A 25,751-nucleotide genomic window follows, 5' to 3' on the forward strand; every position below is an offset into this window, starting at 1 on the left:
TGAAAGCTTTCATATCTGCATTTTTGAAACTTCTGTGCAGACCGGAAGTGGCCGAATTTTGAACACTAGCAATAAATCAAAAAGCGGCCGTGGTTTCGACAATTCTTGACCTATTTTAAAACAATTCACATTTTTGGAAATCCTGAATCTTTTCCGAGACAATGGCTATCTCACATTTTTGAATTTCGAACATTCATCTATGGCTTTTGTCGTTCGAAATTTGAAAATTTAAATTTTTACAAAAAAACGTTTTTATTTATGAATATTTTTTAGTCATGTTCTACACAAAATTAACAAGTCATCTGACTTGGGCAAAAATTGTGAATTTCTTTTGTCTCAGTAATTTTCCTTGGCCGCCATTGGCTCATTCAGTTTTTCAGTCCTAGATTAATTGCTCGATTTGTATAAAACAAAGTTCATATACTCCGTTGTCTCAATTGTCATTTTTTTTTGTTACCGATAGAGATATCTGTCGGCACCGGAAGTGGCTTAATTTTACCAAAAACTACAATTTTGACAGTTAGGTACCATTTTTCGAAAGCAAATATTATTTTTTTAAAAAACTGATATAACTAAAAGAGTTTGCCCTTTAAAGGCGCACAAAATGTTGGGATCGTTTTTTTTAATTTCGATTTCAATTTCGAGCAAATTCGATTTAGAGGTGAAAAAAGGTGTAAAATTGACCTATTTACAACCCATTCAGGTTTTTCAGATTTTAGAATATGTCTACGTAACTTTTATAAACTTGTAGCTATAATTCATACGAAGAAAATGTATGTTAAAATTAGTTTGTAATATAAGCAGTTACCTAGAAATGGGCAATTTTGCATAGTCACTGTTTTCGTTATTTTGCCTGTAAAATAGTCAATTATAATTGGATTTTCACAAAAGTGACACCATTTGATTCAAAAAGCAAGTATGCGTCGTATCAAATTGATTACAATTTAAAATTGACACCGGAAGTGACTCCATTTTGTCAAAAAATGCATTTTTAACTTTCAAAATCAATATTTTTTTCAACCAAGAATTATTTAATATGTATTAATAATTTTAACTTTTGGTTTACATTCACATATTAATAAAATTCATAAGGTCATATAAATTTCACAAAATTGTTTCTAACCTGTTCAGTTGCGGAGAAATAGGCGATTTTGTTCAGGTCACTTTTCAAGGTTTTTGGTCCATAAAAGTGTCAATTATTATTCGATTTTCATAAAATTTTCACTGTGTGATACCTAATGCCATTTACAATTTCATACAAGTAATTTAAGATTTTCATTATCACCGGAAGTAACGTCATTTTGGCAAAAACTGTATTTTTAGCCTTCATAACAGATATTTTATTCAAATGATTCTGATTTGTAATGTTTTTAAAATTATGATATTTGATTCCAATCAACAAATAGAATAAACCCATACGATCATACAGATTTCAGAAAATGGTTTCTAACTTGTACGGTTGCAGAGGAATTGACGGTTTTCTACAAGTCACTTTTTAAGGTTTTTGGTCTATAAAAGTGGCAATTATTATTCGATTTACATAAAATTTTCACCATGTGATGCCTTATGCCATTTCTGATTTCATAAAACTAATTGAATATTTTCATTATCACCGGAAGTACTGTACACTTACATGTAACAAATATATAAAATGAATTGATATTGCTGGATTTGGTTGATTCGGCGTCCATTTTATTTGATGTGTGCAAAGCTAGTGTGGAAACCTGTTTAATGGTTTCATAGGTACCGGAAGTGACATGTTTACGGTAACGAGGCACCGGTGAAACCATAGTCATAAAAATATTCGATATTAAAAAAAACCAGTAAAAATTGGCGCTTTTGCAAAAATCGTGATTTCACCGTCGGGTGTGACCGGATCAAAAGACCTAAAGTATCGTTTGGTAGCTCGATGAATGGGCTATTGTATGACACACTTCCTATCTGATTCCTGAAAGCCGGTTCAGTGCTGCTTGCAGGTCTAGTTATTATTATTATTATTTATCCCGGAAGCCTATTTCTCCATGATCGAAAACAGATATCGATCTGGAACCAAATATTCTATTGGGAAACCAGGTGGTGGCTACTCCTTAAAACAATTTTGAAACTTCTGCGCATACCGGAAGTGACCGAACTTTGTACTTTTTCGCGATATTGAAAATTGGCCGTGGTTTCGTCAATTCTTTACCTATTTTCAAACAAATGACATTTTCAGAAACCCTGATTCTTTTCCGAGACAATGGCTATCTCACATTTTTCAATTTCAAAAATTCGTCCTAGACTTCTGTCGTTCGAAAATTGAAAAAACGTAGTTTACAAGACATTTTTGTTATTTTTCAAAATTTTCAAATTTGACCTACATTTTTGGATACCTGAAGACCATCCAATTCCGAGTTGTCGCCTTTTATTTTTCGATATTTTTCGAATTTTGGGCCCATTCCCCAACTCTTATATTTTTTTTGAAAGGATTGTTTGATGTTTCTGAAAGTCCTGAAACATAAAGCCATATGGTCATTCTGTTTTGTAAAGCAATTTCAACAACGATCAAGAACCGGAAGTAGTCGAAATAATGTCAGGAATTTTGAAAAAAACCGTAAAAAATGAGTGCTTTTCAGAAAAACGCGATTTCTCAGTCCAATATCAACGGATATAACAAATTAAGGTATCGAGAGTTCCTCCGGTAGTCTTGTGCATGAATCCATCCAATAAGACATTGAAATGTCTGGAATAGGTAAAATAACGTACTGAAAATCGAAAAAAGTGGAAAAATTGTGAAATTTTGGAAAATGCTCCATTACTTTATTATTTAAACAAATTTTTACAAAAAAGTTACATATTCTGATAGCTCACGTAATTACGATTCTAACGATGTATAATATGTATTGAAATATTTAAATTTAATTTTCGATATATTGACATTTTTGCATTTTTGGCACCATTGAACATAGGATTTCCCAGGGGCATTTTATCTGATCAGACAATGTAATATATCATTACATAGGCCTGTGGCTATTATTTAAACAAATTTTTTCAAAAAAGTTACATATTCAGATAGATGACCTAATTACAATTCTAACGATGTATAATATTTATTGAAATATTTAAATTTAATTTTACGATATATTGACATTTTTGCATTTTTGCCCCTATTGAACATAGGATTTTCCAGGAGTATTTTATCTGACCAGACAATGTAATATATCATTACATACCCGGGGTCAAACAGCAAAGTTACCACAACATCACAAACAAGTCAGTAACGGGTAAATCCTCCTCTGTTTGCCAAACAAGCATTGATCCGACGTGGCATACTCCTAATGAGACGTCTAAGGTCATTTTGGTCCAGATTGTCCCATTCCTGTTGCAACGCAGCAGCAAGTTCTTGGACATTGGCAGGACGTTGTTGACGTTGACGTAACCTCTGTCCAAGCATGTCCCAGACATGCTCGATGGGGGAGAGGTCGGGACTCAGTGCTGGCCAAGATAATGTGGTGATGTTCTGTTGTTGGAGGTAACCTGTAACGATCCTGGCCCTGTGACATCTTGCGTTGTCATCCTGGAAGATGAAACAGCGGCCATGACGTCGTGCGAACGGCACAACATGGACTGCCAAGATGTTGTCCCGGTAGTACTGGCCTGTAACACGCCCTGCAACAACATGTAAAGCCGTTCTTCCAGCAACAGTGATGCCTCCCCACACCATAACAGAACCACCCCCAAATCGATCATGTCTGATGACGTTAACGTCTTGGAAGCCCTCGTTTCGACGAAGCCACACCCTCCTACGTCTGTCCAAAAAATCAACAGTGAACCTTGACTCATCTGAAAACATCACATTGCTCCAGCGTCGATTATCCCAGTGTTGACGATCCCTACACCAACGACGTCTTGCCTGAATGTGATGATCTCTCAAACAAGGGATCACGCGAGGACGTCGGGCGCGAAGGTGACCCCTATGCAGTCGTTTCCGAATCGTCTGGCCACTCACTCTCACACCAGTGTCTGTTTGAAGACGAGCCCTGATCGGATTTGCTGTGATGACACGATTTCTCAAGGCCAAGGTACGGATAAATCGATCCTGGGCTTGAGTTGTTGCCCTTGGTCGACCTGAGCGTGGTCTGTCCTGTACAGATTGTGTATCACGGTATCTGGACCATAGCCTGCTTATGACAGACTGAGAAACATTCATCGTCCGCGCCACAACCGCCTGTGTTGTGCCGATCTGTAGCATGCCAAGGGCACGTAACCTTTCATTTTGGGTAAGCCGACGCATATCAAAATTTGTTTTCTGGTCACTAAAACAATTAAACTGATGTTTCCACCCTGGAATTCAATGCCACAATGACTGTAACATTCAAAGTCAGTCGTGCAAATCTTGGGTTGGACCCCCATGATGATCCCAAGCATCACCTGCATTCCATGCGGTAGCTATTGGTGCATTTGGGCGTCACATGTAACTGGAAATGTTTCTTCTGTTAGGTTCTATAGTGACTTTTTTCGTAGTCATTTGCATATTTTAGTATTATGCCCCCAAAATCAAATATCCCCTACTTTTTTTGAATAGTATAGTATAGTATAAATGAATCGTTTCTTCCATATCTCGGTCTTGTCCCGGTCTTGGGGACTATTCAGATGCTTTCATCTCGAAAACTTCTCTTATTTCCTTTCTTAAACTTCTGTTACTTAGAGTCCTAACGGTGGTCTAGGGTGTGAATCCAAATTTAAAAGCCTCAGTATAGTATAAATGGTCCAAAGAGGGCCACAATCTTTGAAAAAAGTTGAAAAATCGTTATATCTTTTTCTAATGGTCTAATGGTATAAAGGAGATAAAACATTGGCATCAGACTACCAATTATTTGCTAAATATTGTTAAATATCTTCTAATTTTCCTTTCTTTTAAAAACTGTCCAATGGATCTTTCTGAAACTTAAGTTAAGTTCCCATACAACGTGTTAAATCTATCCCGACAATGATCCGTAAACCGGAAGTAGTCGAAAAAATATTCGATATTTAATAAACTCAGTAAAAATCAGTGCTCTTGCAAAAATCGTGATTACACCGTCGGGTGTGACCGCATCAAAACATCTAAAGTATCGTTTGGTAGCTCAATGAATGGGCTATTGTATGACAAACTTCCTTTCTGATTCCTGAAATTCGGTTCAGTGCTGCTTGCAGGTCTAGTTATTATTATTTTTTATCTCAGTGAATGTAATAGATACCGATCTGGAACCTAATTTTCTATCGGGAAACCATGTGGTGGGTACTTGATGAATATTTTTTTTAAACTTCTGCGCAGACCGGAAGTGGCCGAATTTGGTGCTGTGCCAAAAAGTTAAAAAACGACCTTAGCTTTGTCAAGTCATTGACTTCTAGTGTTCAAAAAATGAAAATATGTTGTTTATGAGACAATTTTTGTTATTTTTTTAAATTTTCAAATTTGACCTACATTTTTGGAAACCTTAAGTCCATCCGATTCCAGCCCTATAAGTTTCATTCGGAGTTATTGCTTTGTCAATTCTGTACCTATTTTCATACAAATTACATTTTCGGAAATTTCGAAACTTTGTCGTTGACTTCTAGCGTTCGAAAAATGAAAATATGTTGTTTATGAGACAATTTTTGTTATTTTCTTAAATTTTCAAATTTGACCTACATTTTTGGAAACCTGAAGTCCATCCGATTCCAGCCCTATAAGTTTCATTCAGAGTTATTGCCCTTTATTTTTCGAATCTTTCTCCAGTGCTGACCAATATTGTCAATGGCTCTTTTGCCACGGGAGTTTTCCCCCGGTCTTGCAAGGGCGCCCTCTGATAAAGAAGTCAGGTCTTGATAGAAATGAGTTCAAGAACTACAGACCAGTGTCCAATTGCAGTTTTATTGACAAGTTTTTAGAAAAATGTGCCTTTGTTCAGTTGAATGCCTACTTGGTAGACAATTCCCTTTAAGGTAAATTTCAATCTGCCTATCGGGAGGGGCATAGCACTGAGACTGCGCTCCTTAGAGTGCATAACGATGTTATGCTCTCTCTAGACGGACAGAGAGATGTCATTTTAGTTATGCTAGATCTTTCGGCTGCTTTCGACACCATTGACCATGACATACTCATGCAGCGCCTTCGCACGAGGTTTGGTATCAGTGACTTTGCCCACGATTGGCTTGGGTCCTTCCTTCGTGGACGAACACAAGTTGTCACGATCGGGTCTTTGGTGTCGAAGGAGCCACATACACTTGAATACGGTGTTCCTCAAGGTTCTGTTCTTGGGCCTGTGTTATTTTCACTTTACATGTCACCATTAGAAAATATTATTTCCCAGCATGGATTAAACTGCGTCATTTTCGCTGACGATTCCCAGATCTACATGACTTGCAGGAACCGCACTGACTATTCTGTTGTTGCCTCCATAGAGGCCTGCGTGACCGAGATCTGCCACTGGATGCAGGCAAACATGCTTGCTCTTAATGATGGGAAAACCGAGGTTCTCTGGTTTTCGTCTAAAAACAAGAGGGTCAGTGATCGGGCCCTGGATCGGGCCCCGGAGGCTGCTGTGCGGATTAGTGACGTCACAGTTCCCCCGTCCCATTCGGCCCGGAATCTGGGCGTAATATTTGACTCTTCCGGCTCTCTGAGCGAGCATGTTGTCGCCGTATGTCGTGCTGCGTTGTACTCTCTCTGGCGTATAGGAAAATTGAGGAATCTCTTGGAGCAAAGAAGTACGGAAAAATTAGTTCATGGTTTTGTTACATCCAGATTGGATTACTGCAACAGTTTACTTTTCGGCCTGCCTTCGTATCAAATTCAGAAATTACAGCTAATCCAGAATTCTGCTGCTCGGCTGGTTGTCAGGATGTCGCATCGATCGCGTGATTCTATTATGCCCGTGCTACGTGGGTTCCATTGGCTTCCGGTCGAGAGCAGAATTCGCTTCAAAATTCTGTGTATTATTTTCAGAAGTATTCACCTTCGTACGGCGCCGCGTTACCTCAGTGAGCTGGTGTCCGTTCAGAGATCCGGAAGAGTCACTCGTAGTTCGGATGAGATCCGACTCGAACCACCCTCCACGAGAGAGGCACGCCATTTTACCGCATATGCAAAGCGCTCACTGACAGTCTGTGGGCCCGAACTGTGGAATGTTCTCCCTCGAGATCTTAGGGCAAACGATATTTACAGTCAATTTAAGGCCGCTCTCAAAACGTTTCTTTTTAGGCAATACTACCTTTAAATTAATGATTGTATCTTTATCACATATCACGTATTCTTATTATGTATATTATGATATTTTTATTTTTATTGTGTTCTGTGTTATATGTATAAATTGTAAAGCCTACTGAGATAATGTATGGAGTGGGCTCTAAATATATTAATAAATCAATAAATAAATAAAATTTTGCTATCCTCATATTTTTGTTTGAAAGCCTTATTCGATGTTTCTGAATCTTCTTGATCATGACGTCATACTCTCAGAGCAGCTCTTAAAACTATCCCAACAAGGATATTGTATGATATTTTGAAAAAAATGCAAAAACTGGATGTTTTGGGTAAAAACACGATTTCGCCGTCCGATTAAAAAAATTAAGGTACCAAGGATTGAACTATCGCATGATACCCAATTCATACGGATACTATGACCAGGCAGCAAAATATGGCAAGCTGAAAATCAAGTATTTTCTGATTTGGAGCGTTTTTGGACTTTGAAATAACTGGAATAGGAGAAATAATTCATTAAAAATCGAAAAAAAGTCAAAAAATCGTTAAATTTTGGAAAATGCTCTATTTTTTTTTTTTTCTTTTTTACAGATTTTCAAAAAAGGTTTATATATTAAGATAGCTGATCTAATGACGATTCTAATTATGTATAATATGTATTGAGTTATTGAAATTTAATTTTCGATATTTTTACATTTTTGCATTTATGATTCGTCATGGTGATTTCATCTGATCAGATAATGTAATATATTATTATAGAGACCTGCGACCCTTCAGTTGCCCAAATCGGTTACTAAAACTACTTTGACAATGACCTCCATACCGGAAGTATACAAAAAATTGGCGCTTTTGCAAAAAACCTGATTTCTCCGTCAGATATTAGCGGACCAAAAGAACTAAAGTGTCGTTTGATAGCCCCATTAATGGACTATCATATGACATCTAAATGATACGACTTCGGTGCTTAGGAAATAAATTATGGTACGCCGAAAAATCTATTATTTTTCATTTTGGAGCCTTTTGAGACACCATTTTCTCGAAAACGACACCTACGATTTTTCTTAAATTATTTTTACTCAGAGTCCTATCGATGGTCTAGGGTGTGAATCTAAAAATAAAAGCGTTGAAATAATATAAGTGGTCTCAATCTTTAAAAAAAAGTTGGAAAATCGTTATATTACTGAAAATGCTCTTCTTTTCTATTTTTCTTTTTTTTTGAAAACAGCTTAATGGATGTTTCTGAAATTTCTGGTACAGAAAGTTAAGTATCCAAACAACTTGTTAAAATTATCCCAACAATGATCCAAAAACCGGAAGTATTCGAAAAAATATTCGATATTTCGAAAAAAAAACCTTAAAAAGTAAAAACCAGCGGCTGCCAGGCAGGATACGCCCACATTCTGCAAGAGATGGATAGAGGTGCAACAAAGTGAAATAAGGGCCATAACTCCAGAAGAAATTAACGGAAATTTCTGAAATTCAATAGGCTTCTTCATTTCACTAATTTAAATGATGCAGATCGGTTGATAACTTTTGTCATTAGAGCGTTCACAAAATTCAACAAAGTGAAACAAGGGCCATAACTCTAGATGTAATTAATGGAAATTGCTGAAATTCAATAAACTTCTTTGTTTTACTAATTTAAATGATGCATATAAATTTCATACAGATCGGTTGATAACTTTTGTCGTTAGAGCGTTCACAAGGTGCAACAAAGTGAAACAAGGGCCATAACTCCAGAAGAAATTAACGAAGCTATTGAAATTAAATAGGCTTCTTCGTACATTCCCTTGTTTATATTCATTCTATACCTTATAAAAACATGGTAATGCACATACTTTCTGTTTTTCTTTCGTGTTCTCTTATCTAGTGGCAGTCAATTCTTTTTATGAATTGTCAGATATCCTCTCACAGTCTCACACAAGAACTTTTGGTTCTCATACCATTTGTTAAATCTATCCCGGCAATGATCTGTAAACCGGAAGTAGTCGAGAAAAACCCCAGTAAAAAATATGTACTCTTGCGAAAATCGCGATTTCTCCGTCAGATGTCACTGAATCAAAACAGCTAAAGTATCGTTTAGTAGCTCGATGGATTGGCTATTGTATGACGCTCTTCCTGTCTGATTCCTGAAAGTCGGTTCAGTGCTGCTTGCAGGTCTAGTTATAATTATTTTCCGTTTTTTTTTTCTGACATTGTCTTATCTTCTCTACAGCCTAGGATTGTGCAACTAAAAATGTACTGTCTCTATAGTATTGTTTATTCTGTCCCTTTTTTTTATCCTACATAGTCTATATATAATTTCTGTAAAAATAATCTGTGTATTTATTGAAGTCCAGTCTATTTACTCCCTTATGAATTTCAGAATGTCAATTCACCGATTGTCAATGTGCCATATATAAATTTCTATGACATGTCAGTGGCAGATAAAATGAAATGAAATGGGGTTTAACAACCTACTGTTCTGCTCAGACTGGGCTAATGAAGACGAGCAAACGCCATACAGTGAGAGAAATTTTGCCCGATAGTGGCACTATGGCCTACTCTTATTTCAAATTCCAACTGTCAAAGGCTTTTTTTACGTGCACGACAATGTGTACACGGGACCTCAGTTTTTCGTTCCATCCGAACGACAATATATTATTCCCTGCCAGGCACTCCGTCCTGCACCACCAACAAGGGTGAACCACTCTGGAAAAGCCTGATGTCCTTTTCTTAACCAACGTTTGCATCGAACATGGGGCCTCCAGGTCATTGTGCTAGAATCTTACTGCAGCTCTACCAGTGTCAGATGAAGACCATACTAATATAAATCTTAAGAACTGTTGTTACCTCCATTAGAAAATGTCTTTGGCAGATTGTATTTCGCTTGTAATTTTAGTTGAGCCTTGACTTTCTCTGGAAATTTTTTCTGATTCTTTCTTCGTCGAAAATAAGCAGACAAGAAACCAATTAGAGCTAACCCAAGAGTGACACTAATTACTGTCAATTTAACTGGTTTTCTTAAATTAACATTGATGTTGGGTATCTTAGGTAACCGTTGTTGAAGGTGGGCGAAATTTTTTAACATATTAACAATTCTGAAAAATAGAAAGTACATGGCTTGAAAATAAGGTTATTTTGAAAAGTAATCTAAATATGAATCAAAATATATATAGGACACCTATAGTAGCGTTATCGTTAAATACTCCAGGTAATGGTTGGTTGGTATATAACTATCGCATTGGTGTCGTGCACAAACTCAACATTTCATTGGCTTCAGGCCGAAAGTTCTTTTAAACTAAGGTGTTATGAAACTGTATGATTTTGTTTGTGCATTTAGTATTAAAAGAGGGATCAATGCATTCTGATAGTTTCAAAAACACCGATATTAGGGTTATTCCATGTCAACTGGACCAATAGTGGGAATTCGACCCCCTCCAAAAAAATTATAAAACATATGCTGAGCGCCATGGAAAACGCATCACTTTTTTTTCCCAAATATTTTATTACTAGGTGGTTTTGTGTGTATAATATTATGCAATACTATGAACTATTGTTTCACACAATGCTCCCAAACGCAAAAAATATCGGCCCGTGTGCACAAAAAAAAATTGCACGAGATGCACATGAAAAACCATATCACATATATACTGAGCGCCATGGAAAACGCATCACTTTTTTTTCCCAAATATTTTATTACTAGGTGGTTTTGTATGTATAATATTATGCAATACTATGAACTATTGTTTCACACAATGCTCCCAAACGCAAAAAATATCGGCCCGTGTGCACAAAAAAAAATTGCACGAGATGCACATGAAAAACCATATCACATATATACTGAGCGCCATGGAAAACGCATCACTTTTTTTTCCCAAATATTTTATTACTAGGTGGTTTTGTATGTATAATATTATGCAATACTATGAACTATTGTTTCACACAATGCTCCTATACGCAAAAAATATCGGCCCGTGTGCACAAAAACCAGCAGCTGCCAGGCAGGATACGCCCACATTTTCGAGAGATGGATAGAGAACAAGCTAACAAGAAAGTGATTTTTTCTACAATCAAGGGCCATAATTCAGGAAATTACAATTCGATATGCACAAATATCGAAAGGTACTGAGATCTTTGTGTTATAAACTTACATTTCAAGTTTCAACAAAATCGGATAAAAATTGTGACCTCTATAGGGTCCACAACCCCGATATACCATATTTTTACGCTATTTGAGAACGAACGGCAGCCATTTTGTCTGTCAATTTTGGGCGGATTTTCACGAAATTCGAACTCAGTCATTCTTAGGGTGTAACGGTGATATAATACGTTTTTTTTAAATCGGATAAAAATTATGATCTCTTTTGGGTCCACAAACTAAAAACGCGATTTTTCGTACAATCAGGGGCCATAATTCAGAAAGTTACGGTCCGATATGTGCAAATATCGAAAGGAACCAAGATCTTTAGGTTATAAACTTACATTTCAAGTTTCAACAAAATCGGATAAATATTGTGACCTCTATTGGGTCCACAACCTTGATATACTATATTTTTTACGCTATTTGAGAACGAAGGGCGGCCATTTTGTCTGTCAGTTTTGGGCTGAATTTCACGGAATTCGAACTCAGCCGTCCTTAGGGTGTAACGGTGATATAATAATACGATTTTTTAAATCGAATAAAAATTATGACCTCTATAGGGTCCACAAGCCAAAAAACACGTTTTTGCGTACAATCAGGGGCCATAATTCAGGAAGTTACAGTCCGATATGCGCGAATATCGAAAGGAACTGAGATCTTTGGGTTATAAACTTACATTTCAAGTTTCAACAAAATCGGATAAAAATTGTGACCTCTATAGGGTCTACAACCTTGATATACCATATTTTTACGCTATTTGAGAACGAACGGCAGCCATTTTGTCTGTCAATTTTGGGCCGATTTTCACGAAATTCGAACTCAGTCATCCTTAGGGTGTAACGGTGATATAATACGTTTTTTTTAAATCGGATAATAATTATGACCTCTTTAGGGTCCACAAACCAAAAACCTGATTTTTCGTACAATCAGGGGCCATAATTCAGAAAGTTACGGTCCGATATGCGCAAATATCGAAAGGAACCGAGATCTTTAGGTTATAAACTTACATTTTAAGTTTCAACAAAATCGGATAAAAATTGTGACCTCTATTGGGTCCACAGCCTTGATATACTATATTTTTTACGCTATTTGAGAACGAAGGGCGGCCATTTTGTCTGTCAATTTTGGGCCGATTTTCACGAAATTCGAACTCAACCGTCCTTAGGGTTTAACGGTGATATAATAAAAAAGGTCAATTTCTGCGTTCGTAAAATTCGGTGATTTCGGATTCGTAAAACGTTTTGAAAATCTATTTAAGCAAAAACTGCCTCCCAATTTTGGGGGGGTAGGTCAAAGTTTCAGAAAGATCCTATGGTTAGATTCTGAGAAATCCGATTTGCAGAAAGTACACAAAAAAAAAATAATAATAATAATCTTAACAAAAACAATAAGCTTTCATATGAAATATGAAAGCTTAATAATAATAATTTTAGTAATCACAATAGGCTTTCAGACAAAAGTCTGAAAGCCTAATAAATAATAATAATTCTAAGCCTAATAATAATAATTTCAGTAAAAATCATGGGTCTTTCAGACAAAGTCTGAAAGCCTTAAAATAATTTTAGTAATCACAATAGGCTTTCAGACAAAAGTCTGAAAGCCTAATAGTAATAATTTTAGTAATCTCAATAGGCTTTCAGACGAAAGTCTGAAAGCCTAACTAGACTTGCTTGCAAGACTGAAGGCTTTCACCGTGCCAAGGCGTCACACGATCGCCAGATGCATGACAAAAGACTATCCCCACCTCTCACCCCCTAAACAAACACACACTCCCCCCCACTACCCCAAATAAAAAGACACATTTGCATAACTCAGATACTGACATGTTCTTTGCATGCGCATTACGATAGAAGGGAATCGAAAAATAAAGTTGATCTACGCTAAATGGAAATGGACCATGAGGAAAGTTTCGAACGTACAGCGGCGCTAGCCTACTCTTATATACAATTCCAAATGCCAAGGGATCTTTTACAGTCACACCAATGTGTATGCGGGACTTCGAAATCGCGTTCATGTTAGCTCCTGAAATATGTAACTGGTTCAAAAATTAAATATCGCCAATTTTCTGGTTTCGTGCACGTTAAAGATTTGACGTCACTATCATGTAAAAGTTTACTATTAATTACAGACAGAGTCTAGGATCAAACAACTGTTCGCGACTACTTTGTTTTTTTATATTTACTGATACTATCATATTTCATTATTTGTTAGCGTAGCACATTGTCATTTTTATCGAAATATAGGTCAGAATGACATAATTTTTTTTTTCGATACTAGACAAGTAATTACTGATTCGTACACAAAAAATGGAGTTTGTAGCCCAAACCGGAAGTGCCACCATCTTCAAATGTGAAATATCGCTAAGGCTTTTTTGATATTTTACTTACAAACAAGGGAATTATATTTTCCAAATCCTTGAAGGAAACCCCATAAAATGTAGACAGTAGAATTTTGATTTTTGCCAAATGATGGACGCCATTTTGAATTGAAAATGAAAAATAGTGAAAAATCCACATTAATGGGCTTGAAAACCCACACAATTGGTCGTGACCTAGAGAATCTGTCTCCTATTACCGAAATTAATGCATTTCAGGATAGCCTGGCTCATGGTCGAATGTTTGGTATTTGAATATTTCAAAAATTCAAATTTCCCCTCTGATGTTTTCCGTTTTGACTTCGCGCATGCGCTACGCTGGAACCAAAGGTACCATGAGTACCAAATTCCGGCGAGGAACTTTTCATGCTGGTACCTAGGTACCCTGAAAACTTCAAGGTGATACCTGCATTTGTTCAAGTCGTTTGTTCTTGGCACGGCTCCAGGTCGTTTTTTTTTTCTAAGTCAATTTACGGCTTCTATAAGGGGAAAAGGGTGGATTTTCGTTGCGAAACCGGCACCGATTGTCCGAAAACCATGAAATTTGGACACAATACGCCCATTACCACCCCGGACTCTGTGCTTTACTCCCATTTTGATCCCATTAAAAAAAAGAGTTTTAGCAAAAAAACGATTTTCGGAATTTAATATTGGTTTTAATTAATTTTGAATTAGTACTATACACATTATCCTTAAAAGACAATTTTTTAAAATGACCGCAACGATGTATCGACACTAGAAACCGAAATCGCCTATTTTGACCTTTTTTGACTGCTGAGACATCCTTCCGGTGGTTCAAATCTCTGGAATTTCTAGCGGTTGGCTGCGCCGCGATAATATTTATCACATATTAAAAGGAGAAAATGTTCAGATATCAAAAACAATAAAAATTCGATAAAATACGGCAATTTTTTAAGCAAAAAAACTTTGATCGGTGGGGGTGGGGTGGGTTTCGAATTTATTTTCAACGTTCTCGGAATTCCAGACTCTTTTATTTTTAATATGTGATAGCTTGAATCCCAATGTACATCCCGTGCAAATTTGAAGGCAATCGGCAGAGCAAATCAACCCCGGTAGCGAAAATTTGCTCATTCTTCAACGCTTATTATAATAGATCAATCAGGGTCCCCGATCCACCGTCACATACCAAACCACTCCGAAATATACCCAAAATCGACCGTAATTTCTTTTGACTTCGCGCATGCGCCACGCTCGAACCAAAGGTACGATGACTACCAAAATCCGGCGAGGAACTTTACACGCTGGTACCTAGGTGCCCTGAGAAATTCAAGGCGATACCTGCATTCGTTCAGGTCGTTTGTTCTTCATACAGTTCAGGTCGTTTGGCTTTTTCTGCCATTTACATTTTCAGTAAGTGCGAAAAAAGTGGAATATCGCCACGACACCGGCACCGATTGTCCGAAAACCATGAAATTTGAACACAATACGCCCATTGCCACCCCGGACCTTGTGCCTTACTCCCATTTTGATCCGATTAAAAAAAAAGAGTTTTAGCAACAAAAAAAAAAGATTTTCTGTGAACTGATGGTCTCCATTTGGAATTGAATATGAAGAACAGTGAAAAATCCACTTGATATGTTCAATGCGTCTCTTATATCTGAAATTAATGCATTTCAAGATAGCACGAGATCAAGATCAATTTTTTGGTGTTTGAAAATTTTCAAAATTTCATATTTCGCCTTTGACCTTTTACGTGCCAACAAAGTTGTTAACGGGACAATTTATGCCTTTAATTTTCAAAATTTACAAATTTAACCTAAATATTCGAACAGCTAAGGTCAATCTAATTCAAACAATGTTAGTTCCGTTCAAAGTTATTTCATTTATTTTTTTGATATTTTCCTGCCTCTTTTTAGTTCTTTCCCGCCATTTTTGTTTCATCTTCTCATCCGTCCCGTTTTTAAACGGCTTGATCCATTTTTCTGAAACTTCTGGAACGGAAAGTCATTCCGATTACAGCAATCCAACTCTCAGTTATTTCCCTTTAGTTTTCAGATTATTTTGTTGCCCGGGTGCAATGTTTCTCACTATATTTAGACTTGTAACTTCGCGACTTTTTCACCGATTTTGATAATTAGGCTTTCAGACTTTTTCTGAAAGACTATTGTTTTTACTAAAATTATTATCATTAGGCTTTCAGACTTTTGTCTGAAAGCCTATTGTGATTACTAAAATTATTAGGGTTTCACACTGCGTAGCTTGTGTGAAACACTATTGTTTTTGTTAAAATTATTAGGGTTTCACACTGGTTTTGAGTAGATCTCAGCAACTGATTGTCGGATCGTTACGATTTCTTCGGTTTTATCGGAAAAGTGGGTGTGACTTAGAGGATAAAGCTATTTTGAACGTTCTGCGACAATGCGAAATGTCCGAAATCACCGAAGCTATCGTTTTTAGAAATATTGCAGTAATTTTAACAATAATCATTGGATTTTAACTTTCGATGCATTTTGGCATAGCCGGAGACGGGGCACATAGCTACGCTACTTTTGATTTTTGATTTTCGGCAAATCTTCGCAGATATTAGGCGCTAAATTTAGAAAATTAAAATTTTTACAAAAAACTTTTTTATTTATGAATATTTTTTAGTCGTGTTTTACACAAATATATTTTGCATGAGTCACTTTTTACGCTAGTTTGCCTGTAAAAGAGTCAATTATTATTCGATTTTCATAAAAGTGACACCATTTGATGTGTAATGTCAATTTTTACTAGGTCAAACCAATTTAACATTTTCAATATCACCGGAAATGACGTAATTTGGGCAAAAATTGTATTTATAGCCTTCGAAACCAGTAATTTATTCAAATGAGTCATATTTGTTTAAAATTTTGATATTTGATTCAAATCAACTAATACAATGAACCCTTACGATCATATAGATATCACAAAATGGTTTCTAACTTGTTCAGTTGCGGAGAAATAGGCAATTTTCAACAGGTCATTTTTTAAGGTTTTTTGTCAATAAAAGTGTCAATTATTATTCGATTTTCATGAAATTTTCACTGTGTGATACATAATGCCATTTACGATTTCATACAAGTAATTTAAGATTTTCATTATCACCGGAAGTAACGTCATTTTGGCAAAAACTGTATTTTTAGCCTTCAAAACAGATATTTTATTCAAATGAATCAGATTTGTAATGTTTTTAAAATTATGATATTTGATTCCAATCAACAAATAGAATGAACTCATTCGATCATACAGATACCTCAAAATGGTTTCTAACTTGTACGGTTGCAGAGAAATAGGCGATTTTCTACAAGTCATTTTTCAAGGTTTTTGGACTATAAAGGTGGCAATTATTATAGGATTTACATAAAATTTTCACCATGTGATGATGCTATTTCTGATTTCATAAACCAATTTAACATTTTCATTATCACCGGAAGTAATGTAATTTTGACAGGATCACTGACATGTAGCAAATGAATTGATTGCTGGATTTGGTTGTTTCTGCGTCCATTTTATTTCATGTGTGCAATGCTTATGTGGAAACCTGTTTAACGGTTTCATTGGTACCGGAAGTGACATAAGTTCAAGGGTAACGTGGCACCGGTGAAACTCGTCATTACTGCTACGCAGTTCTAGTTATTATTATTATTATTATTTTTTTCCGCGGGAGCCTATTTCTCCATGATCGAAAACAGATATCGATCTGGAACCAAATTTTCTATTGGGAAACCATGTGGTGGCTACTTGATAAAACAATTTTGAAACTTCTCCGCATACCGGAAGTAACCGAATTTTGTACTTTTTTCCGGAATTGAAAATTGGCCGTGGTTTCGTCAATTCTTTACCTATTTTCAAACAAATGGCATTTTCGGAAACCCCGAATCTTTTCCGAGATAATGGCTATCTCACATTTTTCAATTTCGAACACTAATCTATGGCTTTTGTCGTTCGAATTTTGAAAATACGTTGTTTACGAGACAATTTTTATTATTCTGCAAAATTTCCAATTTGACCTACATTTTTGGATACCTGAAGTCTATCCGATTCCAAAAATATCAGTTTCATTCAGAGTTATTGCCCTTTATTTTTCGATTTTTTTCGAATTTTCTACCCATTTTATAACCCTTATATTTTTTTGAAAGTCTCAATTGATGTTTCTGAAATTACTGGAACATAAAGCTATATAGTCAGACCGGTTGGTAAAGCAATTTCAACAACGATCCGGAAACCGGAAGTAGTCGAAATAATGATAGATATTTCGAAAAAAAACAAAAAATGGGTGTTTTGGGGAAAAACTCGATTTCTCCGTCCAATATCAATGGATTAAACGAATTAAGCTTTCGTTGAGTGACACGAGGAATGGACTGTCGTATGATGCCCAATTTATACGGATAATATGAACAAGCAGCAAAATATGACAAGCTGAGAATCAAGTATTTTCTGATTTGGAGCGTTTTTGGACGCTTTTATCTCAAAAACTTAACCTACAATTTTTTTTTAACTTTCTCTATCGAGAGTCCTTTCGGTAGTCTTGTGCATGAAAACATCCAATAAGTCTTTGAAATGTCTGGAATAGGATAAAAAAGGGACTGACAATCGAAAAATCGTGAAATTTTGGAAAATACTATATTATTTAATCAGATTTTTACGAAAAGGTTACGCATTCAGATAGCTGACCTAATTACGATTCTAACGATGTATAATATGTATTGAGTTATTGAAATTTAATTTTCGATATTTTGACATTTTTGAATTTTTGGCACTTTTGAACATAGGATTTCTCAGGGCCATTTTATCAAATCAGATAATGTAATATATCATTACAGAGCCCTGTGGCTATCTAATTGCCCAAATTGGTTATTAAAACTATCCCGACAATAATCTCCATACCGGACGTATTCAAAAAATAAAGAAAAAGGTTAAAAGAAATTAGCGCTCGTGCGAAAAACTTGATTTCTCCATCCGATCTTAGCGGACCAAAAGAACTAAAGTGTCGCTGGATAGCTCCATTAATGGACTATCATATGACATCTGAATGATACGATTTAGATGGCTAGAAAACAAATTATGGTACACCGAAAATCTAGTATTTTCCGTTTTGGAGCATTTTGAGACGCCATTTTCTCGAAAACGAAAATTAAGTTTTTTCTTAAACTTTTTTTACTCAGAGTCCTATCGGTGGACTATGGCGCGAGTCCAAAAATAAAAGCATTGAAATAATATAAGTGGTCCAAAAAGAACCTCAATCTTGGAAAAAAGTTGTAAAATTCCTTAAATTGTTGAAAATGATCTTATAATTTTCTTTCTTTGGAAAACAGCTGAATGGATTATTCTGAAACTTCTTGTACAGAAGGTAAGGTAACCATACAACTTGTTAAAGCTATCCCTATAATGATCCAAAAACCGGAAGTAGTCGAAAAAAATTCCGATATTTTGAGAAAAAAAACCGTAAAAAGTCAAAAAGTCACTGGATAGATCGAACAATGGACGATCTTGTGACATCTAAGTGGCAAAAATTCGCGGGTTAGGCAATATATAATGGATCGCTGAAAATCTATTATTTTCCATTTTGGAGCCTATTCAGGCACTTTAATTTCGAAAACCTCTCTTATTTCCTTTCTTAAACTTCTGTTACTTAGAGTCCTAACGGTGGTCTGTGGTGTGAATCCAAATTTAAAGGCCTCAATATAGTATAAATGGTCCAAACGGGCCACAATCTTTGAAAAAAGTCGAAAAATCGTTGTATCTGTAAATCTGCTACTAATAGTTTAAGGGAGGTAAAACTTTCCAATGGATCTTTCTGAAACTTCTGGTACAGGAAGTTAAGTTCCCATACCACTTGTTAAATCTATCCCGAAAATAATCCGTAAACAGGAAGTAGTCAAAAAAAAATTCGATAATTTAAAAAAAAAAAGACAGTGAAAAAATCGGTGCTGTTGCAACAATCGGGATTTCACCGTCGGGTGTGACCGGATCAAAACATCTAAAGTATCGTTTGGTAGCTCGATAAATGGGCTATTGTATGACACACTTCCTGTCTGATTCCCGAAAGCCGGTTCAGTGCTGCTTGCAGGTCTAGTTATTATTATTATTACTATTTACCGCGGGAGCCTATTTCTCCATGATCGGAAACAGAAATCGATCTGGAACCAAATTTTCTATCGGGAAACCATGTGGTGGTTACTTGATAAAGTATTTTTGAAACTTCTGCGCAGACCGGAAGTGGCCGAATTTTGAACGGTAGGAATAAATCAAAAAGCGGCCGTGGTTTCGCCAATTCTTTACCTATTTTGAAACAATTCACATTTTTGGAAACCCTGAATCTTTTCCAAGACAATGGCTATCTCACATTTTTGAATTTCGAACATTCATCTATGGCTTTTGTCGTTCGAAATTTGAAAATTTAAATTTTTACCAAAAACATTTTTTATTTATGAATATTTTTTAGTCGTGTTTAACACAAAATTAACGAGTCATCTGACTTGGGCAAAAATGTGAATATTTTTTGTCTCAGTAATTTTCCTTGTCCGCCATTGGCTAATTCATTTTTTCAGACCTAGATTAATTATTTATTGCTCAATTTGTATAAAACAAAGTTCATATATTCCGTTGTCTCAATTGTCATTTTTTATGTTACCGATAGAGATATCTGTCGGCACCGGAAGTGGCTTAATTTTACCAAAAACTACAATTTTGACAGTTAGGTACCATTTTTCAAACGCAAATATTATTTTTTTAAAAAACTGATATAAAAAAAGAGTTTGCCCTTTAAAGGCGCACAAGATGTTGGGATCGGTTTTTTTAATTTCGAATTCATTTTCGAGCAAATTTGATTAAGAGGTGAAAAAAGGTGTAAAATTGATCTATTTACAACCCATTCAGGCTTATCAGATTTTAAAATATTTCTACGTAACTTTTATAAACTTTTACCTATAATCCATACGAAGAAAATGTATGTTAAAATTAGTTTGTAATATAAGCAGTTACCTAGAAATGGGCAATTTTGCAAAAGTCACTGTTTTCGTTATTTTGCCTGTAAAATAGTCAATTATTATTGGATTTTCACAAAAGTGACACCATTTGATTCAAAAAGCAAGTATGCGTCGTATCAAATTGATTACAATTTAAAATTGACACCGGAAGTGACGCCATTTTGTCAAAAAATGCATTTTTAACTTTTAAAATCAATATTTTTTTCAACCAAGAATTATTTGATATGTATTAATAATTTAAACTTTTGGTTTACATTCACATATTAATAAAATACATAAGGTCATATAGATTTCACAAAATTGTTTCTAACTTGTTTAGTTGCGGAGAAATGGGCGATTTTCATCAGGTCACTTTTCAAGGTTTTTGGTCCATAAAAGTGTCAATTATTATTCGATTTTCATAAAATTTTCACTGTGTGATACCTAATGCCATTTACAATTTCATACAAGTAATTTAAGATTTTCATTTTCACCGGAAGTAATGACATTTTGGCAAAAACTGTATTTTTAGCCTTCAAAAACAAAACAGATATTTTATTCAATTGAGTCTGATTTGTAATGTTTTTACAATTATGATATTTGATTCCAATCAACAAATAGATTGAACCCATACGATCATACAGATGCCAGAAAATGGTTTCTAACTTGTACGGTTGCAGAGAAACAGACGGTTTTATACAAGTCACTTTTCAAGGTTTTTCGTCTATAAAAGTGGCAATTATTATTCGATTTACATAAAATTTTCACCATGTGATGCCTTATGCCATTTCTGATTATATAAAACTAATTGAACATTTTCATTATCACCGGAAGTGACATATGTTTAGGGTAACGTGGCACCGGTGAAACCGTAGTTATAAAAATATTCGATATTAAAAAAAAACAACAGTAAAAATCGGTGCTCTTGCAAAAATCGTGATTTCACGGTCGGGTGTGACCGGATCAAAACACTTAAAGTATCGTTTGGTAGCTCGATGAATGGGCTATTGTATGACACACTTCCTGTCTGATTCCTGAAAGCCGGTTCAGTGCTGCTTGCAGGTCTAGTTAGGCTTTCAGATTACTAGAATTATTAGGCTTTCAGACTTTGTCTGAAAGACTATTGTTTTTACTAAAATTATTAGGCTTTCAGACTTTCGTCTGAAAGACTATTGTTTTTACTAAAATTATTATTATTATTAAGCTTTCATATTACATATGAAAGCTTATTGTTTCTGTTAAGATTATTATTGTTATTTTTTTTGTGTGTTTTGTCCACAAATCGGATTTCTCAGAATCTAACCATAGGATCGTTCTGAAACTTTTACCTATCCCCCCAAAAATGGGTGGTGGCTGTTGATTAAATATATTTTCAAAACGTTTTACGAATCCGAAATCACCGAATTTTACGAAGGAATGCATTTGACCTACAATGCTGTAACTTTGTGACTATTTGACCTATTTTACTAATTCTTTTTTCTTTGAGTATCTTGAAACATTTACTTCAAATCTGCAATTTCGGATTTTGGCATTTCGAAAATTCGTCGCTGTCATTTCGAACCGGAAGTTATTACCAATTTGACAACTTCTTTAATAGTTGTGCGATTTTCGTGAAATTTAGAATGTTAGTAGATCTTGCCAATGCGACTTCAATGATGTCCTTGGAAATTTTCTAAATTATCTCCCCTTGGTGAAATTAAGGATCAAAGTTTTCAAAAAAATCGTCGAAATATAGGTCAGAATGACCTAAAAAAAAAATTCGATACTAGACAAGTAATTACTGATTCGTACACAAAATATGGAGTTTGTCGATCGAACCGGAAATGCCACCATCTTTAAACGTGAAAAATCAAAAAGGCTTTTTTGCTATTTTACTTACAGACTCGGGCGTCATATTTTCGGAATCCTGGAAGGAATGCCTAAAAATCTATCGGATCAGAATTTTGATTTCGGTCACGTGATGGTCACCATTTTGAATTGAAAATGAAAAATAGAAGCAATTTGAAGGGCCGGGACTTTGGAACACAAGAACTCTCCTTCTAATTAAGCTAGAATGTTCAAACTTGGTGTAGGCGTTCACTAGGTCAATGTCATGATTGAGTTCAAAGATGAGCATTTTTTGCCTAGGGTAAGCAGAGATAAGCAAGCTGATTTGTTGATTCTTTAGGGCACGATGACATTGGTTATAATGAATGGAGGGCGATGAAACTCTTGTCAATCGAGAGGCTAATAGCTGGCCTGTTGTGTGAAATCATTGTATCATTTTTTGAAAATGTCCGGGGTAGCCGAAAAAAGGAGATCGAAATCCAAAAAGTCGTATTTTTACGATTTGGGGCATTTTTAGAGGTCGTGTAAAGTAAAATAAAGCATGCATATACATATATTATTGATATTAAATATATCATATAAAAAACTAAACAATGAATCAGCTGTCATTGACAGATTTTATATTATAAGCATGGTCAGTGGAAGGTCAGCGTATTGTCTAACTTGAACTCACTGACTCCGTAACATTATTGTGGGTATGGTATAAGCTGAATTTGATGAGATGCACATATCTCGTATGACTATTTGGTACTTACAGTGTTAGACTTTGTCGTAACGTTACGGTCTCCATTCATCAAATCGTCGTTGGGGCTATAATACGATTTTGAATCAAGTTATTTATCACTGAGGGACTCAAAATTAGGTTTGATGTAGCTCTGCTCATTTACAGTGGCGAATTTAACGGGCTCATGGGTTCCAGCTCCCTCCTCTAGAAATTTCACAGCACCCGCATGGATTGTGGCTAATTTTGTGGCAGAATTTTATTTTTCTGGGGGAGGTACTTCTAAATGGCTCCGACACAAGTGCCTGAAATGCCATGAAATCACGTTTTCGGCCTCCAATTAAAATTTCTTAGCGGGAGAACCCCCTGACCCGACCCCCTTGCGGGGCTTCCCGGTCGGTATCAGCCCCCCTCCCCACCACCATGGTTAATCCGGCGTTGATGTTCCCTCTTGTGCAGCTGCAAAAGAATGTACAAGTTCATTGCCTCATTGTCAAAGATCCCACTTTTCTACCCCAGTTCGGGTAATGAGGTCGAGCGTATATTGTATAGGGGATATTAAACAAGCAAACAGTATGACTGATGTCTCCCGCCAAAACCCCAAAGTAAAAGATGACACATTAATTAATCGCACTTTCATATTTTTTTCAAAAGTATCGAGCAATCAAACTATACTGTAAATTTCATCACTCTCTGTCAGATAGAAATCAAGGTTATCTTGTCCCAAAGCATCGACCAATGAAATTGCCAAGCTGTAGCTCAAAATGTTCAGTCAAGACCTGATGAACATCTACACCAAGTTTAAACATTCTAGCTCAATTAAAAGCTGGGTTGTTATGTTCCAGTACTTCATTATAACCAAAGTTATCATACCCCAAAGCATCAACCAATTCAAAGTCCCGGCCAATCAAGTTGCTTTGCTTATCCTGACTAAGAGAATGCTCATTGTCGAACTTGGTCAAGGTAATATGGTCAAGGTACTAATGTAATGAAACTACACACAAAGTTTCATCAAATTGCTTATCTCTGCTTACCCATTTTAATAGTCCCCTGCCAATCGAAAAGCCCCCCGACCCACCCACTCCACTCCCGTGTAATACATTAGGTTATAATTGTGTTACAAACGTATCACAAGGAGCATTTGAATATTCTCTCTGAGGCATCTGATACCACTTGTCATTGAGGTGTTCACACAGCCAACTCATTTTTGTTTGTTTGTGTTATCTTTATTCAGTATAAATCAACTAATACAAATGAAAAAAAGGACTTGGTTTAATGAGATTATCTTTTGAGAGTTGGTCATACAGGTATCACTAATCATAATTGCTCTTAACTTCAAATATATACACGATTATGTGTATTCTAAATATCAAATAAAACAATGATGATTTCTTTACAATAGCAGTACAACAAATTTATTCGCAATATTTTCCTTTGATCAGTTGATCAAAAACCTGATTATATTTACAATATATTCTAGGTCTTTGCTCTTTATTCCATTGGTTCAAAATATGATAAAAGAGGCTTATCAAAAAGTTTATATCATGTAGTCTTATATAACAAATAGAACAATGACATACAAGATGTTTCAAATCATAATCTATTTGCATTATTTATTTCAATAATTTGACCTGTGATATTCATGTATAAAGCAAAATAGTAAACATTGAATTTCATTCACTTTTATGTATAATATAGTATTAAACCGGTTAATTATTGTATACAACATTTATTTAATTTCATAGCAACATTTTATACTATTGTATTCATTGTAGTTTTTTGTCATTATTAGCCCAGTCCGTGCATAGCATTATGATGTGAAATCCCATTTCATTTCAATTATAATAGTCTTCATCTAGAAACAATATTACTATTTATATTGGTATGTTACTACCAAGATATAACAATAAAATTAGCAAAAGTATGTATAAATTAATAAAGTTCTCTTTAGTATCTTTCATGAATAGTCAATTGTTCAATACCATTATTTCTCTTCACCTCATGCAAATAAATTGAAATGGGATTTAATGTTCAACTGTTTTACTTCACAACTTACATAAATCATTTGGTGATAAAGAAACATACATTTCTAGTATTTTTTTAACATAGTGTACTATACTATGCATCATTATATAGAAGACATATGAATGAATAAACAAAAATATGGCAAAATGAACAACATGAGAATGATTGTAGAAGTATAAGAACAAAGCAATTGTTTAATATTAAAAATATTTGATTTTCTTCTATTTTAAAGTTACATCCTTTACATTTGTATTTACACATTGTATGCAAAACATAATTAGAGAGAAATGGGTTTAACGTCCACTCAACACAAACAAGGTCATTTCGGGACTAACATATGGTTTAATTTTATTTCAATAATTTGCTTGCGCGTAGGGGTCTTTAGCAGTGGGGGGAAACCAGAGTACCCGGAGAAAATCAGGAGTATGGACAGGTGACCCTACTCCTTGCCACGTACAACCAGGGATTCGAGACCACGCCAGTTGACTTAATGGCAGGCCGTATGATACAGCATGCACACACTAACCATT

At 35.4% G+C, this 25,751-nt stretch overlaps 1 protein-coding gene across 7 annotated transcripts in view; it reads right to left on the reverse strand.

Moving 5' to 3' along the window:
• Positions 1-25,751, reverse strand: part of LOC126830338 (mitoguardin) — a 138,479-nt gene that overhangs the window by 81,325 nt on the left and 31,403 nt on the right. For 4 of the 7 annotated variants that reach the window (XM_050560726.1, XM_050560721.1, XM_050560713.2 and 1 more), the window contains exon 2: positions 10,034-10,281. The exons of 2 other annotated variants lie outside the window; for them this stretch is intronic. In XM_050560726.1, coding sequence (XP_050416683.1) covers positions 10,034-10,271 — 238 coding nt within the window. In that variant the 5' untranslated portion in view covers positions 10,272-10,281. Of the gene's footprint in view, positions 1-10,033; positions 10,282-25,751 lie in introns of those variants that run through there. One more of the 7 variants, XM_050560749.1, reaches the window with a different exon arrangement.

Source organism: Patella vulgata, chromosome 1 (assembly GCF_932274485.2).
Source record: "Patella vulgata chromosome 1, xgPatVulg1.2, whole genome shotgun sequence".
Classification (NCBI taxonomy): Eukaryota; Metazoa; Mollusca; class Gastropoda; family Patellidae; genus Patella; species Patella vulgata.